This window comes from Pogona vitticeps, chromosome 2 (genome assembly GCF_051106095.1).
Source record: "Pogona vitticeps strain Pit_001003342236 chromosome 2, PviZW2.1, whole genome shotgun sequence".
NCBI classification, from domain to species: Eukaryota; Metazoa; Chordata; class Lepidosauria; order Squamata; family Agamidae; genus Pogona; species Pogona vitticeps.
In genome coordinates, this window is record NC_135784.1 from 66,258,548 (window position 1) to 66,277,791 (window position 19,244).

The 19,244-nt window shown below is 44.2% G+C and overlaps 2 protein-coding genes and 1 long non-coding RNA gene across 31 annotated transcripts in view; all 3 read left to right on the forward strand.

Moving 5' to 3' along the window:
- ERC2 (ELKS/RAB6-interacting/CAST family member 2) overlaps positions 1-19,244 on the forward strand; it is an 817,272-nt gene that overhangs the window by 162,512 nt on the left and 635,516 nt on the right. The window lies entirely within an intron of this gene.
- LOC144586700 (uncharacterized) overlaps positions 1-19,244 on the forward strand; it is a 42,368-nt gene that overhangs the window by 18,019 nt on the left and 5,105 nt on the right. The gene's annotated exons all lie outside the window — the stretch shown is intronic.
- Positions 3,741-9,645, forward strand: LOC144586699 (uncharacterized). Its single transcript, XM_078385332.1, has one exon. It carries the CDS (start codon positions 6,149-6,151, stop codon positions 8,867-8,869), a length of 2,721 nt encoding a protein of 906 aa, XP_078241458.1. The 5' UTR covers positions 3,741-6,148; the 3' UTR covers positions 8,870-9,645.

Below are 19,244 nucleotides of genomic sequence, written 5' to 3' on the forward strand. Positions count from 1 at the left end.
TACTCTTTTGGATTTCGATTTGTACGTTGTCTCCTGTTTTTTTGATTACGGACTGTTTAATGATTCCTGCCTTTGGATCACACACTGTTTTTGAACTAGATTGACTTATTTGGCTTTGACTATGGACTGTTATCGACCTTCTCTTTAATCAATCAAACTCTCTTGTGATTTTCTTGTGATTTCAGTCATTATTCGGCTACTGATTTTCGCCTGGACACTGGACAATTCTTTTGGTTCTGTGAGTTTCCCTTTCCCTTCTCCCTCTCCTCCCATGGTGGAATAGTTTTATGGCCTCCTCAGGCCCTTTCAAGCGGTGTATCTCATGTGCTAGTAAAATCCTATTCATAGATGGCCATGACCGCTGTTTATTTTGTTTAGGGGAGGGACATCAAACACACTCCTGTCAAGAGTGTAAGAAACTCACCAAGCCGGCCCTCAAGTTACACTTGCAAAGGCTTAGATCTTACCTTTGACAAACAGCTATGGAGGTGGCTCCAGCCCCACCATCTACACCTTGCCCTGAGCCCAGGGTGTCTTCATTAATGGCAACTCCATCACCCAGGTCATCTTCCAAGTCCACCAAACAAAAATCTTTGGTATCGGCACTGAAGAGAGTTTTGACTTCAACCCTGAGCTCGATGTCGAAACCTCCAGCTATAGAAAGACAAAAGAAAAAGTAGGCTTCAACCAAGCAAAAAGACAAGCATTCATCTAAAATGGCTCGAACCTGGGAAATTCCTCCTTTTTCAGCCTCACTGCCATTGCCAATATTGGAGGATTCCTCTCGGGATCTACCGGACCCAGACTCTCTTTCAGAAGGTGCCAGGTCTATACCACCTACACGGGTTCAGGGTTCAGTATCTATGCCGAACCAATCACCTAGCCCAGGCCATGTTCAGGCTCATATTCTTTCCAACCAGGCCTCTGCCCATTTGAGCCCTATGCCCATCAGGCGGGTGATGGTGGTATATCTTTCGGACTCGGAGGAGTCTCCGCATCAGCTTCCTCCTAGAAAACGCGTTGCCAAACACCGTCACATCTCTCTAGCTTGACAACCCCCCTCACATCGGGAGGTGATTGTCCTTCCTCACACTTCTTGGCGCCGGGTTCGAGTGGAGCATGAAGAACCAATATACATGGAGGTCGATCGCAGTAGTGGTCGGCGTTGATATTGAGAAGACGAGTTTGATGTCAACCCATATTATGAGGTGGAGGGATACAAAAGACACAGAAAAGTCAGATATATCTATGCCTCTTCCTCTTCTCCATCATGGTCTCCCCCTCGACGTCGACGTTGAGCGGCTTATGAGATAGAGCCTCCCATACCGAAACCTGCCAGATGTCACGTTCCATGTCAGGAAGTCCCTAAACAGGTGACTCATGTTTCAAAAAGACCTTGCACCTCCTTGACAGTGACCCTGCCTGCTTCTCATCATCAGGTAGCATCTTCACCGGTTCATCATACATCCAAGGAACCTGCTTCAGTACATGGTCTTTGAGCTCTGTCTCAAGTAGTGAGAAGACATCACCTTTCACCCTCTCTCTCCCCTTCTCTTCAGAGGGGCTCTTCAGTGTCCTCTGTCTCAGAACAAGATGCACCTTCAGAGAATTCGGAGGTGACAGAGGTGCGGCGTTACCAGACTACGCCAGGGGGCGCTATGGTGAAATGAACTGCTCAGAGATGAAACCAAACAGACACTGTTGTAGTGTTGATAGAATTATTTACATTAAAGTTCATATATACAGGTACAAATACAACTTTTCTTGGTCTTCACACAGTCCTGGTCTTTCACAGTAGTTCTTCAGTTTGCAATAGTAAATTACAGGTTCAGTATCCAAAGATTGTTACCAATATAAATAGTCCAGCATCCACGAAGTCTTCTCCTCTCACCACGGAGATAGTCTTCCTCCAGGACCTTCCTCTTGCAATGTAGCAAGTCTTCATCCAGTGATGCAGCATAAATTTCTTTCACAATCAAATATACAGCTCTCAACTACACAACCACCAACTACCCAACAACTTGTGTCTGCAAGCTTGGCTAGCTTTAGTCTTGGTTGCTCCAATCAACTTGGTTGTCCCACAGCTGTCTCAATTAACCCAGCTGTATTATTTTGGTACATGTTGCTCACTAAATTCTGATCCTGTTATAACTTATCTACTGAATTGCAATGAACAATTCCTAAGGTTGATTTGAGACCTGTCAGGAGGAATCCCCACCCAATCTACCTACCCCTGATTCAGATGCGGCAGACCTGTCTTCTCTACTTGTTTCCCCTCATCCTGCTAATCCAGAGAACATTAGTCAAGATTTGCCAGCTACGAACCAACACCATTCTGGCAGTCCCATGGTAGCCTCGGCAACCATGGTTTATCACACTTCGGACCACAGCAACCAAGTTTTTGAGGCTACCCTCTCTTCCACATCTGCTCATGCAAGATGTGGGCATCATTTGCCATCCAGATCTGGAGTCGTTACACCTCACGGCTTGGAGGTTTCTCCCAAGATAAAAGAGGTTTTTCACAAGGCTAGAAAACCATCAACTAAACTTTTGTATTCCTACAAATTGAATAATTTTCTGAGGTTTCCCGCATCTAAGGACTTATCACCTGTTCTGGTTTACCTGAATACCCTTCTCATCTTCCTGTGACACTTATTTGACCAAGGCTTAACTTTCTCTACCATCAAAGTTTATATATCGGCTATTGTTTCCTTTCAGCCGCTAGGCTTAGAGGCATTGCGCCTATTTTCACACCCAACCCTAAAGTTGTTTTTAAAAGGCTTACGCAACATCCGTCCACCCACTTGACCTCCATTACCACAGTGGTCCTTACAGATTGTTTTACGAGCTCTCACTCGTCCTCCATTTGAGCCAATGGCTTCGTCGGACTTTCGCCTTCTTTCTTTCAAAACTTTGTTTTTAGAGGCAGTAACTTTGGCAAGGAGAGCAAGTGAACTAGCTGCCCTTCAGGCTGATGCTCCTTACCTACAGTTCTTCCTAGACAAAATAATCTTGTATCCTGACATTTCCTTTCTTCCCAAAGTTGTATCAAGTTCCCATGTTAATCAACCTTTGATTCTGCCAACGCTATTCCCTAATGCTTCTTCAGATGTTGAGCACATGTTCCATTCATTAGATGTTCGTCGTGCATTGCCGTTTTACACGTCAAGGATGAAAGACTTTTGCACTTCACCCAGGTTATTTGTTTGCTTCCACGGCCCACATAAAGGCTCTCCAACTTCCTCGCATATGATTTAGAGCTGGATTGTGTCTGCAGTTGCACTGGCCGATGAACTGGCTGGCAAAGTTTCACCAGAGACTTTAAAGGCACACTGTACAAGAACCATGGCGACTCCAACTGCCTTGTTGCGTGGTGGTGATGTTTCAGACAATTGTCGAGCAGGCACATGATCCACTCCGTCCACTTTTGTGACACATTACTGTTTGGACCTCAGGGCCAAGAAGGAAGTGAGTTTCAGGAGAGCTGTGCTGACTTCATTGTTGGCATGACGGCCTACCTTCTGGTAAGTGAGCTTGCTAGTCACCCATTTGTGTGGATTCACAGAGGCCATGAAAAAGAAAGAGAGGTTCTTCGAGTGTCCTCTGTGAATCCACACATCCCGCCCAGCCTCCCCCCTGTCCGTCACTTGTTGTCTTGAGATTTGTAACAGTCAGAGCTTGGCAGCAGTGGACATTTGGAACTGAGGTATAACGGGTGGGCAGATCATGTGTGATATGGGGCAACGTACTATTAATCACTTCTTTTAAGCATTAGAATATTCCGAGGAGTCCTGCGCAGTTGCAGATTAAATCCATTTGTTTGGATTCGCAGAGGACTACTCGAAGAAACATGGTTACAAGTAAGTAACCTCTCTGTTGTTACTTTGTTCCTTGGTATGTTCTGAGTCCACCTGCATTCTGTCTTCATCTCTCACCCCTTATCTGGAGTTTATGTTGTTTGCCCAAACATTTGCAATGGGAGTTTCTTTTTTTGTTTCTTCAAATTTGTAATTCCCCCCCTCTTTTTTTATTTTAAGAGGCATACTGCTGCATCCATGTTGCTTATAGTATATTTTTCTGTAATTGAAACTTCCCTCTGATTTCATTTGACAAGCTACTATTTAATATATACATTCTTCAACGTGGTTCTCTATGAATCCACACTGATGGGTTAAACAGCGCCTGCGCTGGTCCTCTTGGAATTTTCCAGAGCTATAGGGAAAAAGATACAAAGTTTAGGTTGCCCTATACTGCGCACGCTCCGCCCGCCAAAACCTCAGTTCCATTTTTCCGCCCGCAGAGTTGGCACCTCTTGGATCAGAGCTCTGTCTTTACTGCTTGACTTCGGCTTCATTCCTACCGCCTATCTGATCTTCTGTTGCCCTGACCACGGACTGTCTGACCTTTCCCTTGCCTCTGGCGCTTACAGCAAGTACTTAACCTTCCTATTCTTAATTGCGGCCTGTTTACCGCCCGCTGAGGCGCCACGCGCCATACGGATTCTTTCAATCAACATCTTCCTGACTAGTTCCCACGCCTTTTAGCTTATGTCAGCTAAAAGGGGACCCTTCAGCCGTTGCTCCTCTTGTTCCAGGAAGCTACCTTTCCAGGACGGACATTCGTTGTGCCTTTTTTGTTTAGGGAAAACGCATTCTTCTACTAATTGTAAACACTGTAAAGAGTTTACTAAAGCGACCCTTAAAGCCCGCCAGCAGCATCTGAAATACTTTCTCTGGAACCAGACTCTGTCTGCATCCCAGCCTTTGGACATGGAGTCGGTCCAGTCTACCTCTACGGTTCGTTCTGAGGTTACTGTGGTGTCTTCATCTCCTCCCCAGCCGGCTAAGGAAGCATCCAAAAAACTGCCCAAAGGCAAGCCAAAGAAGCAAACCACCGGGAAGAAGGCTTCGTCTGATATCTCAGTCCCCTCGACATCGGGACCGAAGCAAAAGGCAGCTTCTCAAAAGCCTAAACCAAAGGCTAAAGAGATCACCCTTGTGGTTCCGCCTATCTCTACTTCGTTGCCGTCTCCCTTCTTGGAGGACTCATCTCGGGACCGAGACTCGGTCTCCGACCTTGGCGCCGCCCTTCCACCTCGACAAGAACTACTGGTGGATGCGGGACGGTCGCCTACAGCTAGTCAGCTTGGCCAAATCATTGCTGGCTCAGCCAATGCCCCATCAAGCCCAATTCTAACTGGGCGGGCAACACGATCCCCTTCAATCTCGTCGGGATCGCTTCCTTCCAGGTCTCTTCCCCCCCCTCGAAGCCGACCTGTGAAGCCAGTCGAGGACTCTGCCCCTCGACGCCCATTGTCTGATTGTGACAACGATGAGCCACCCGCCAAAAAGCGTCGGCACCGTCACAAGCATAGGCATGGGCATCGGCGTTGAAGAGATTCCTCCCTTATCGACTCTGACTACAGGCGTGGGCGCAAAAAAGCTCGCTGTCAACACCGACGTAGGGATTACTCCACAGAGTCTTCTTCGACGTCGAGGAATAGGAGATATAGGAGAAAGAGATCCCGATATTCCTATTCGTCCTCCTCCTGTTCTCGATCCTCTCATAGGAGTCCCCCACCGAAGAGACCTGTCGACACCGAACCGAACAAGACTTCGGCATCGAACTTTGCTCCGGCTCCTTCTGTAAACCCTCTACAGCCACCTCATGCTGGGGGTTCGGCGCCAACATGTCCCAAGCAAACCGTTGCCGTGCCTCAAGCTCCTCAGCGCCGATCCTCCTCACTCAATCTGAGGAAGATCAACCGCATTTTGAGGGGTCTTCTGATCATGATGAGGATGAGGACTCTGAGGTTTCCCTGGACACTCCTGTACCTGGGGAACCACTTCTGCCAGAGGCTGCGGATTTGAAACCTTCTTCGCCTACGGAGGATTTCTCCTCCTATACTCAGATGATTTCCCGCATGGCCAAAGCCCTCAAGTTGGCAGTTGAACAGTCCCCCCAAAGAGAAGAGGATCTTATTTTTGGGGATATCAATGCGGAGAGATCTCATCCTGTGAGCCTCTCATATATTCCTGAACTCTTGGAGCTCATAAAGGAATTCTGGAAACACCCAGCTAATCCCACTACCATCTCCAAAAGGACTGAAAATTTGTACCGCATCCATGGCTAGGACACCTTTCAGGTGATGCACCCAGCACCTAACTCCCTGGTAGTGGAGTCCAGCTCCACCAAGACTCCAGCTAAGGGCCACCCTACACCAGCCAATAAGGAAGGGAGAAAATTGGAGATATTGGCACGTCGAATGTACTCCATGACTACATTTATTCTATGTGCAGTGAATTACTTAGTGGCTATGGGGGCTTATCAGAAGCAGCTCTGGTCCAGAGTTTTGCCTGCATTAGAAGTAGCCCCGGAAGACATCAGGCAGCTTTGCTTAAACACCCATGCAGAGGCCCTGACAGTCTCCAAATATCAACGTCTTGCTGCTCGACATGTTGCTGAGGCCACATCTAAAAACTTCGCCTCCATTATTACTTTAAGGCGGCATGCTTGGCTCTGCTCTGCTAATATTGTTGAAGACATTAAATCAAGGGTAGAGAACTTACCTTTTGATGCCTCTGGCCTCTTCAGCCAGAATACCGATGAGAATCTGGAAAATCTACACAAAAGTAAGAAAACGGCTAAGTCATATTCTATACAGCCGCAGTCCAAACCAACTAAATTTCAGTGGCGCTCCAGATACGCCACTCAGACCTACCAGAACCATCTACGAGTACCTACCATCCTTATAGTGGCCAACCTTCTCATCGTCCTTCTCAGGCCTCCTCTTCCTCTGCTGCTTTCAAACCACAACCACCTCACAAGAAGCAGTCTTACAAAACACCTGGAAAGAAACAGAAACAGTACCTTTGACTTTTTGACAACCACACCAAGTATCTGCCACACTACTCATCTCTCTCCTTACCTCCACAACTGGACACTCATAACTCAAGACAACTGGGTTCTAAGCATTATAAACTCCAGCTACTGCCTGGAGTTTATAGAGTTGCCTCCTCTAGGACAGGTCAACCCTACATCATTCAACCCTGTCCTAGAGGAAGAGATCCTTACACTCCTGCAGAAAGAAGCCATCCAAGTAGTGTCACCCAAGGACATCCTGAATGGATTTTACTCCCGGTATTTCTTGGTACCCAAGAAAGACAGCGGTCTGAGACCAATCCTGGACTTGAGGAATCTCAACAAGTTTCTCAAGGCGCGCCTGTTCAGGATGATGACATTAGAGTCCATCATTCATCTCTTGAGGGAAGGGGACTGGTTCGTGGTGGTGGATCTGAAGGACGCATATTTCCACATCACCACACACAGGAGCCACAGGAAGTACCTGCGTCTACTCTTCAACAACACGGTTTACCAACTTGTGGCACTACCATTCGGCCTCTCCACGGCACCAAGGACCTTTACCAAGTGCATGGCGCCTGTGGCAGCATACCTTCGCCTCCAAGGAGTCCAAATATACCCTTACATAGACGACTGGTTGATTGTCTCCAAATCGAAACACCAGGCTCTAAGAGACACCCAGTACGTCCTCCAAACACTGGAGTCCTTGGGTCTCACTATAAACTACGAGAAGTCCAAGCTACGTCCTTCTCGGGTTGTAGATTACATCGGAGCAAGGATAGACTCCATCCGGGCTCAGATGTTCATGCCTCCAGAACGCATTCAAAAAATACTGGGAGCCATCAAGAAATTCAAGCCCCACGCAAGAGTAAAAGCAAAGCTTGCACAACATCTGATAGGTCTCGTGGCTTCGACAACGTCCACTCTGTCTCACGCCTGCCTCAAGATGCGCTCCCTGCAGGTCTGGAAGCTGACACTTTTCAGTCCACTCCACAACAGTCAAAACAAATGTCTGACAGTCACCCCAGAGCTGGCTCAGCAGTTACAATGGTGGACTTTTCTGCCTCACCTGTTGGTGGGACGTCCCTTCCGTCCTCTTCAGCTAACAACACAGGTTACGACAGATGCCAGTCCTCTTGGATGGGGAGCACATTGCAAAGGGCATCAGATCCATGCACTGTGGTCCCATCAGGAAAAAGAGCTTCACATAAACCATCTGGAACTCTTGGCTGTCATAAAGGCGCTCAAGGCTTTCCTTCCCCTTGTGCGAGGCAGGGTGATTCAGCTTGTCACAGACAACACCATGACCATGTTCTACGTGAACAAGCGGGGGGGGGGGACAAAGTCGAGGTTCCTTCTTCTTCTGTCAATACATCTTTGGGAATGGTGCTACCAGGAGCACATCTACCCTGTAGCCACTCACATTTCCACCACAGACAATCTAATGGTGGACGAGCTGAGTCGCCGCTCTTTGCAGAATCATGAATGGGAGCTGGACTTCAGTGTCTTCCAAACAATATGCGACAGGTGGGGGACACCTTGCATCGACATATTTGCCACTCTGAGCAACAAGAAGTGTCACGACTATGCATCTCGTGCAGGGATAGGCCAGGGGTCGTTAGGCGTGGCCCAGACAACCCTGGTTCTCTCTGCTTCTACAAACAGCTGTCGACAAGTTGAAGCATCCCCTCATTCCACACCTAATCACTCAGGACTCGGGGTCGATCTTCCATCCGGATGTGGAATCACTCCACTTAACAGCGTGGAGGATATCCCATCAAAGGAGGTGCTTGGCAAAGCAAGGAAGCCATCGACTATTCGCCTTTACCAGCATAAATGGCAAGGCTTCCTGAAGTTTGCTACAGAGCGAGGACTACAATCATCTCCAGTCTCACTCTCTACATTGTTGTTATACCTTCAGCACCTATTTGACTTAGGTCTTACCAAGTCTGAAGGTTTATACATCGGCTATAGTAACCTTTCAACCACAAGGATCACAGTCATCTAAATGGTTCTCTCATCCGACTGTGAAGGCATTCTTCAAAGGCCTGTCCAATATGAGACCTCCTGTGAGACGACCTTTACCTCAATGGTCCTTACAGATTGTACTACATTCACTTGTTCGTCCCCCTTTCGAGCCCATGGCTACTTGCGACCTCAAGTTTTTGTCTCTCAAGACTTTATTCCTCGTTGCTATCACTTCGGCTCGTAGAGCCAGCGAACTTGCTGCACTCCGAGCTGATACCCTTTACCTTCAATTCTTTAAGGACAAAGTGGTCATGTATCCGGATGTTTCCTTTCTCCCCAAAGTTGTGTCAGAGTTTCATGTTAATCAACCGTTATTGTTACCAACACTTTTTCCTGATCCCTCTTCAGACATTGAGTGCACGCTCCACTGTTTGGATGTTTGACGTGCATTATCTTTTTATATTACATGGACCAAGGATTTCAGGAAGGTCCAGAGACTCTTTTTATGTTTCTATGGTCAACGTAAAGGGTCTGCTGCCTCGTCATCTACACTCTCCAGGTGGCTGGTTTCCACCATTTCCCTGGCCTATGAGTTGCAGCACAAGCCGCCCCCTGAAGGTCTCCGTGCTCATTCCACCAGAGCTGTTGCCACATCCACGGCCCTGCTGCGAGGGGTTGACATCCCTGACATCTGCAGAGCAGCTACTTGGTCCAATGTGTCTACCTTCATCAAGCATGACAGACTGGACCTAAGGGCCAAGAATGAGACCAGGTTCGGGAGAGCGGTGCTTACATCGATGCTCCAGTGACCGCCCACCATCCTGTAAGTAAGCTTGTTAGTCACCCATCAGTGTGGATTCATAGAGAACCACGTTGAAGAAGGACAGGTTACTTACCTGTAAACATAGTTCTTCAAGTGGATTCTCTATGAATACACACGACCCGCCCGACCTCCCCACGTGTCCGTCACTGTGGAAAGAGTTCCAACTCTCTCTATGTGCGGGCACATGGAACTGAGGTTTTCACAGGCGGAGCGTGCGCAGTATAGGGCAACCTAAACTTTATATCTTTTTCCCTATAGCTCTGGAAAATTCCGAGAGGACCAGCGCAGGCACTGTTTAACCCATCAGTATGGATTCATAGAGAATCCACTTGAAGAACTATGTTTGCAGGTAAGTAACCTGTCCTTCTTGTAGAATAGACTGGCAAAGCTTGCAAATACAGCAATAAAGACAGTAAAAAAGAGCCCAAAATAATGCAGATGTAAGGAAAAGAAAAAATAAGGAAAAGAAAAGAGCTGACATAGTGTTTGTACAGAGAAACTGAAGTCATCAGATGGAAGGCAGACCACATGGCAATAACACACCAGTAAGATTCCAGCACCTATGTGATACAGTGCTAACCTGTTGAACTGTTTATTTAAAAAAATTAAAAAGAGAAACAATTCTGACAGTTGGTGTAATTACTGATTTCCACTACTGATGGATGAGCATCCTGCACCACCTCAAACAATAACCAAGATGTCACACAAAATATGACAGAGATGTTCACATAACCAAAAAATGGGGCAAAACAGTGTGAGGTAGAGCAATTTAAAATAAACAATCTCTCAACAGGTGTTCAAAAAGAAGCAATTTCTTAAAACTGGCAGTTTCCTTCGTACTTACAGTAACATGCAGTCAATAAATTTCGAAGCGATTTGCATCGTGCTAAATCCAGGGTAATTGGAGGAGTAAATTGCAATGTAGTTGCACCATCTGTTTCTAACTTACTTAATGGATGACCTAAGGCAGGTTGTAACTTGTAAACAAATCCACCTAATGCATTAGCTTCCTGTAAATCATCCATGGAGATCTAAAAGGTCTGAAGCAATTCAGCACTACATTTGACAGATTCATTTTTTTAAAAAGTAGAAAAAACAACTTCTGAGGAAAGATGAGATCTCTTCACTGTCAATATCACCGAGGTCTCCTTACCACAGTGCCCCTTTGGAACTGAACAGGTGATCACACATCAGAAACTGAAGCAAAGCAGTGTGGGTGGAATCAACTCAAAGTAGTATTAACCTGCTGACTGCTCAAGGGAAAAGACGCGGGTTCCTTGCATTTAGCTTTATGCCATGTAGTCACTAATAAATACTTCAATTTTAATGATACCTACTTCAGAAAAAATATATGGTATTTTGTAGTGTTGTTATCTTCAACCTTTCCACTTTGGGAGACCCTGTTAGGAGTCTAGACTAGTAATGGTGGCTAACCTTCTGGTTGCATTGCTCTCAGCTTCTCTGACACACTCGGACCCTATGACCATACAGTATTAGCAAGTGCACCCAAGAGTGTGTGTAATATCATATATATAATTATGAGTGTTGTCCTTTAATTTTCATGTAATACTGTAAACAACCACTTTCTTCTTCATTGTTCTGAAATACAACACTGGAACTTTCCAGCAACCATTGTTGTAGCATACTTAGTAGCATTCGGAAATTTTAGTAAACATTTTGCAGATGTCAATAGAAAAAAACCTTTCCAGTGATTTATCCAACAAATGACCCGTCAAAACCCTTGACTGGGAAAGGAAATGTATTTTTCAAAAACACTCAGTTTATTGGCAGACAAGGATAGCAGTGTTCTAAAGACTGATTTATACATAGTGTACCTGGAAAGAGAAAGTAACTAATATCGTTTTGATGATTAAGTTGAAAGTGAATCATCATTATTGCAGAATTGAGTCTGATAGAGATAGTTTAAATAGTGTGTTTTTTTTTCAAAGGTGTAGGGTGCTAGAATTCAACTCCTAACATACTCTAAAATCCATATGACCCTGGAAAAGCTAAATGGCATGGGATAGAAAAACAAATGGGTCTGAAGATACATTTCAAAGTGGGGGCGGAGGATGGAAGTAATGCTGCTACTTATTCTAGGGCTTGGTAGCATACAACAGAATATGATATAGTTTTCTAACTATTACTGTTGCTGATAAGGAACAATGTCCAACAGGGATGTTGGTAAATATTCCCCTTCGGTTCCCAAGTCTGAGTCTTTGGCTCTAAGCCCCAAGGCTTGAGTCTGAGCCTCGAGTCGCTTGTCCTGCCCCTGAGGCTTGGGACTCTGGACTGGGACCCAAAGACTTGCGCCTTCTGCTGATGTCCCCTGCTGCCCCTGCCTGCTCCTTTGGCTGCTGCTGTTGCACTGCCTTTTGGACTTCCCAGGCCTAGAAGAGAAGCGGAGCAAGCCAATGCACCTGCACAGAGATAGCAGGCCTGCCCAGCTTCCCTTCCAGGCTTACTATCTGTGAAGACTGCTGTGCACTCCCTGCTGCCGCATCCCTCACCTGTTCCTGCCACTGCCACTGTCCTGACAGGCCTGGAGGCTCATGTGCCTGCACAGAGACTGTGGGCCTGCCTGGCTTCCCGTCCAGGCCTGATGTCTGCACAAGCCTGGAAAGCAGCACGATGCTTTCCAGGTGCCACCTGTTCTGCCTCACCCTCATTCACATCCACAAGTACAGTGGTGCCTCATACAACAATGTTAATTGGTTCCAAAAAAATCAACGTTGTGTGAAACATCGTTCTATGAAACACCATTTCCCATAGGAATGCATTGAAAACCGGTTAATCCGTTCCAATGGAATGATTGCAAGCATTTAAAACCTGTTCCAAACATTGTAAGACACTTAAAAATGAGCTTGCAATCATTAGCCCACCTCCTGAACCCTATGCAAACTTAATTTGGTGTTGTTCTGAGTCTTCGTTAATTTTTGGTGATTTTTTGTTTTCCCTATTTAAATGCATTGAACTGTCCATTCAATTGATTTAAATGGGGAAAATAAAAAAATCACCAAAAATTAATGAAGACTCAGAACAAAGCCAAATTAAGTTTGCACATGTTTCACAAGGTGCACTGTGGAATCCAAGCATTTAAAACAGGTTTCAAACATTTTAAGACACTTTTAAATGAGCAAAAAGGGACATCGTTAAGTGAAATTCCCCCATAGAGAACATTGTTAAACGATGGGGGAAATTCCTCAAAAAAACCCATCGTTGTGTGAATTCATCGTTGTATGAAGCAATCGTTGTGTGAGGCACCACTGTATTTGCACTGTGAGTTTCGTGATGAGCAAAATGGGGTTTTGTGGGCAAAACATACATTCTATCACTGAGGTACTGTCCTTACTGTAAGTCAGGATGGAGAACTTAAAGCAAACTTTGAGGCCAATTTTCTGGTGGAAAATTTTTAGGTTTGAAAACAATATTGTATTAAATACTGTAAATGTTTCCTGGGACATGAATTTACCTTTTTAAAGGGGGAAAAACTATTATAGGTTGCTTACCGAGTTTCAATCAAATAATTGTGTACGTTTTTTTCAGATATAAAGCTCCATTCCCACTATAGGGTGGTAAATCTAAAATCTTTCCAAGCAAGCTAGATTTGCAGTTCAAAGTTGCAGACAGGAGTCCATATGGGAATGCCAATAATAACTGAGATTTGGCTTTATAGCGTTGAAGAGCTGATCTCTTAACTAAAGTACATACAACTTGTCCCTTAAATTGGCCACAGTGCCAGAAGACTGGAGGACAGCACATATCACACTAATCTTTAAAAAGGTAAAAGTGGGGGGAGACCCAGGAAATATAGGCCGGTTAGGTCTGTTCCACAGAAGATGATGGAAAACCTCAGCCAGGATAAAATCTTAAAACACATAGAAGAAAAAGCCTTGCTGAGGGAAAATCAGCATGGCTTGTAAGTCGTGCCTCACTAACTTTTTAGAATTCTTTGAAAAGGTCAACAGGCATGTGGATGCTGGCAAACCAGAGTAAACCTTTGGTCTAGAAGCCAACACAGATTTGTCAAGACCAAATCCTGCCAAACTAATCTGATCTCATTTTTTGATTAGGTCACCTCCCTGATAGAGAAAGGAAATGCTGTAGATGTAATATTTCTTGACTTCAGAACTTTTGACAAAGTGCACCTAGGACAAAGAAACCAAACACACAGTTACAAGATGGGGGATACATGGCTCAGCAATACTATGAGCGAGAAAGAGCTTGGAGTTTTTGTAGATCACAAGCTGAATATGAGTCAACAGTGTGATGTGGCTACAAAAAAGACAAATGCTATTTTTGTCTCGAAATCCTGAGAACTATTCATTCCCTCCTATTCAGCACTGATTAGGCCTCATCTTGAGTACTGTGTCCAGTTCTGGACACTGCACTACAAGAAGGATATTAAGAAATTGGAATAAGTTCAGAGGAGGACAACAAAGCTGATCAGCAGTCTGGGAACCAAGCCCTATGAGGAAAGACTGAAAGTATTGGGCATGTTTAGCCTTGAGAAAAGAAGATTGACGGGTGATATGATAGCACTTTTCAAATACTTCAAAGGCTGTCATACAGAGGAGGAACAGGATCTCTTCTCAATTGTCCCAGAGTGCAGGACATGCAGCAATGGGCTTAAGTTACAGAAAACCAGATTTCAGTTGAATATCAGGAAAAACCTGCTAACTTTTAAACGAATACTGCAGTTGAATCAATTACCTTGAGAACTGATGAGTGCTCCAACGCTGGAAATATTCAAGAGAAATTTAGACAACCACCTGGCAGATATCCTTTGATTTGTATTCTTGCATTAAGCAGGGGTTGGACTTGATGACCTTATAGGCCCCTTCCAACTTCATTATTCCATGATTCTGTGATTCTTGTCTAATTATGTATTCTGTTTCTGTGTCACAGAAAAAGTTGTTGCTTTTCCTTAATGCAAGTGAAGCAGATGATAAAAAGAGGAAATTCATTTTTATTTCTCTGCAAATATAATGCTATTTTGTATGTTTTTTATTCCACCTGCATCATGTTACTCTTTTTGGTTTGCCAGCATAATAAATTTATCCATTCATTATTGAGAGATTTGCAAGCTGAGTCAGTGGTATATATAGAAACTTTCTGTTAGGCAACCTAATAAATGCTGGTAAAAGCTGTTTTTTCAAAATGAAAAATGTGTGGTCTGAGAGGCGGGGCTTGTCACGGTGCAGCCAGCAGCTCCGGAGGAAAGCACCTGGGAAAAGCTGGAACTGCCCGGTTTGGGGTCCCCTTAAAAATAAGGGGATCGAAGGAGAGACCAGGAGAGGTTTCTCTGAAGCATTTGGTGAGCAACAGATGGGGGAGAGTGGGCAGCAACCCAGTATTTCTTCCATCTGTAAAATTCACTCAAGCACAGATTGGATGTGGAAGCCATCTTAGCACTGAGTTGGGAGTACACCCCCCCAGAGAACAAGTATTACAGTGTGGAAAATACAGTGGTGCCTCGCTTAACGAGCGCCTCGCTGAGCGATGAAATCGCTTAAGGAGGCACTCTGGGCCATCGCTGGAGCATTCGCTCAGCGATGGCCCCTATGGCGATTTTTCGCTTTGCGATATTCGCTAAGCGATTCGCTTAGCGAATATTGCATAACGAAGCCGGGGAGAACAGCTGATCGGCGGTTCCAAAATGGCCGCCAGAAGGTCCGCGCTGCATTTTCGCGCCCTGTCCTCGCTTACCGAGGGCGCGAAAATGGCAGCGCTATGGACGAGCCTCACACAGCGGTGAGTTTTCAAGCCATAGGAACGCATTGAATGAAGTTCAATGCGTTTCTATGGCTTTTTTATTCCCGCACAGCGATGTTTCGCTATAGCGAAGGTTAATCCGGAACGGATTAACCCTCGCTATGCGAGGCACCACTGTATATAGAAACAAAGTAAGTTGAAGCTTTTGATTTATGAACAACCCCATTAAGCTGAAAAAGAAAGCAGAATGAAAATATTTGACTGAAAGAAGGAAAGGAACAGCGAGCTTTTGCTTACCAGCCTGCTTCTTGAAAAGTGAAACTGACTCTTAAACAGCAGGCTGGCTCAAGGCCAAAAGAGAGACAGTGATGGAAAAGCTTTTTGTTCCTGAAAAAATTGCAGAGGGAAATACCAATGGACAGGATTTATGAGACTGAAACTTTGTGAATGTGGTTCAGCTTAGATCTCTCTACCTAGACTGTGTGGGACTCTGAAAATAGATGTTTATCTGGTTTTTGGAGAAGAAGGAATGAGTCTTTTTTTAGAAGCATGAGAACAGACTGAGAAACAAACAAAACATCAAGACTTGACCAACTGAACTGAGGAGCCAGGAAAACCAGGACTGGAGTTTTTCTTTATGAATTCTTTGGACCAATGGAAAGAATATTAGTTGGATTATAAGGAGATCTATTGGAGAGACTGAAACCTTGTGATCGCGGTGTAGTTTGGACTTTTTTGGCTTGACTGTGTGGGACTCTGACAATAGAATTTTGTTGGCTTTTTGCAGAAAAAAAAGGATATTTTTGCCACAGTTGTATTTTAAATTGCTGGGCTAAAAGTTGATTTATATATGATATCTGTGTATGGATGTGAGGAAGAATGTAGGGGAAGGTAATGATTGTGGGTTTGGTTTGTGAAGGATATGGTATTATTTATATAAACTCTACTCATTGGAAAGAGGGACGTGGTGACGCTGTGGGCTAAACCGCAGAAGCCTTTGTGTACTGCAAGGTCAGAAGACCAGCAGTTGTAAGATTGAATCCACGCGACGGAGTGAGCTCCTGTCGCTTTGTCCCAGCTCCTCACCAACCTAGCAGTTCGAAAGCATGCAAATATGAGTAGATAAATAGGTACCACCATGGTGGGAAGGTAAACAGCATTCCGAATCTAAGTCACGCTGGCCACATGACAACGGAAACTGTCTTCGGACAAACGCTGGCTCCATGGCTTGGAAACAGGGATGAGCACCACCTCCTAGAGTCGAACACGACTGACTAAAAATGTCAAGGGGAACCTTTACCTTTACCTTACTCATTGTAAAGATCAAAATGGCTCAAAATTTGGGAATAATGGCACAAAAAACAGACAAGGAATGGCAGATTAACATGCAGAAGATAATAACAGCAGGATTTCAGCAAATAAATGAACGTTTTAATCAGATAGAAAATCAGATGAAAGAGAGGTCGTCAGATTCTAAACAACAGTTAAGTGAAACTGTATTAATTCCAGAACAGCCCTTATTGAGTAAGATACCAGGTAACATAGATGGGGTAAAGAGTTATCCAGTGATTTATTCAATTACTACAGTCAGAAAATGTGATACTGAAAATTGGATTGTTGTTTTGGATTCATTTTCCTCTTTCAAAAATTGGAAGAAAGCAGAGTCACTGAAACAAGAGGAGCCTATTGAGAAAGTATGGGATGAGACAGAAATGGATATTTTTTTCAGATGTGATGAATAGCTGTCCAATTCAAAAGGAAATTGAACAATGGGATTTATTATACAAATGGCTATGGTTCTCAAATAGTGTTGGAGTAACATAGATTTAAACTAAAATAAAGCTCTTAAGTGGATAGCTCTAAGTGGATAACCAAATTAAAAAAAAGCTGAAAGTCGATTTCTTATTGTAATGACTAGATTGGATGATTGGTTATTTTGTGTTCTCCTATCCCCCTAATCCTTTCCTCTTCCTTCCACTCCCTTTTACCTTTTGTATTCCCTACTCTATTCTTAGATAAATTAAAAAAAATTAAAAAAAAATTCTACTCTCAAAGAAAGGACATGCTCTTTTTAGAAGGGAATTGTTTTTTGGTCAAAACTTTGGAGTTTCTACAACCCATAATCTGATTGCTATTTTTAAAAATTGTGATTGTTTATAATAGAAATTATCTTGCCCTTGTTAGTATGCTGCTTTGAACGCATGTTGGAAAACTGTAATATGCATATTTTAAATAAACAAATCTGAGCAAAAATTTAAAAAAGTGTGGTCTAAGGCGGAGGTCGTCAACTCCTGGTCTGTGATCTGAGCCAAACCGGGCTGCGAAGACAGACCTCCCGCCTCCCAGCATGCACTCCCCTCCCCACAGCTGCTGTGCGTGCATGTCACGTGGGTGTGAGCACTCCCCCACCCCTTCACACATGCACCCGAGTGCCCGAGCGCCTACGCGGGTGAAACATTTATTTGAAAAAAATATTTAAAATAAATGCACCCGTTCATCCTTGCATGTGCGTGAGCATTCCACACCCACCATGCATGTGTGCTGGGGGGTGGGAGATCCGTCTCCACGGCCCAGTCCTGCAAAGCCCACGGACTGGCACCAGGCCATGGACCAGGGGTTGGGGACCCCTGATCTAAAGCATTTTATACAGATTTTCTTTATATAATTGTTTAGCCATTTATATCTCCACATTTTCTATCATGTCTGTATCAATATCATATCTAATGTATATTCATTAAGTACTATTTGTTTTACCTCGTACTTATATCTAGCTTCAGTTTACCTTAAGAACCACCTTGTTATGCCTTTACCCTGATTAGTGATCCCTTATTTCAGTTTAATTCCCTTTTCTAATACAGTGGTGCCCCACTTAACGATTACCTCATTAAATGATGAATCCGCTTGACGATGAGGTTTTTGCAATTGCAAAACGATGTTTTAATGGGAAAAGTTCGCTTTACGGTGATCGGTTCCCTGCTTCGGAAACAGATTCTTCGCATTACGATGATCTGAAAACAGCTGATTGACAGCTCTCAAAATGGCCACCCACTGTGCAAAATGGCTCCCCAATGTTTTCAGGAGTTAATTTTTGCTGTACAGGCTCCGGAAAATGGCCGCCCTATGGAGGATCTTTGCTGGACAATTAGGTATTTAGCCCATTGGAATGCATTAACCAGTTTTTAATGCGTTTCAATGGGTTTTTTTCCCCGCTTGACGACGATTTCGCTTCACAGCGATTTTGCTGGAATGGATTAACGTCATCAAGCGAGGCACCACTGTATATAGGATATGCCCCCTTACAATTCCAGAAATTAGGTGTATACATGCTTTCAACTTTGAAGGCCACCTAGAGTGGTCGTAATGACTAGATAGGCGGGGTATAAATAAATAAATAAATAAATAAATAAATAAATAAAATTTTTCCCTTTTCATCTTTCTAAGTAACTCCTTCTCTTATTTGTCTTTTCCCAATTCTTGTTTCTATCTCTCTAAAAATTTTGCCGTCCCTTGTGCCATCTGAGAACATTTTATACACTTGATCTATCTCCAATAGATCTTCCAGGCTCTTTTTAATAGATCTGCTAATTCTCTCCCCTTATCTTCCCATAGCACACCTAAAACTCTCCTCGGCTCCAGGGTTAGAATTAGATCTCCTAGTTTTTCTCCTCTAATTTCCTCCAGCCCCTTCTTTGATTGGCATACATCATCCACCACCCTCTCAATTCCTTGTTAATTATTCCCTGTCTCCTGTTGATTAAAGTCCTTCTTTAACTGCTCCTTGAATAATTTCGTCTCTTCATTGTGGGATCTCACTGTTTCTAAAATTGCTTGAGGGGTAGATTTTGTTTCATCCCAAATTTTCCTTGTTGTGGCATTA

What these genes read in the sequence shown, in the direction of transcription:
- LOC144586699 (XM_078385332.1), top strand. Translation starts at nt 6,149, where the DNA reads ATGCACCCAGCACCTAACTCCCTGGTAGTGGAGTCCAGCTCCACCAAG.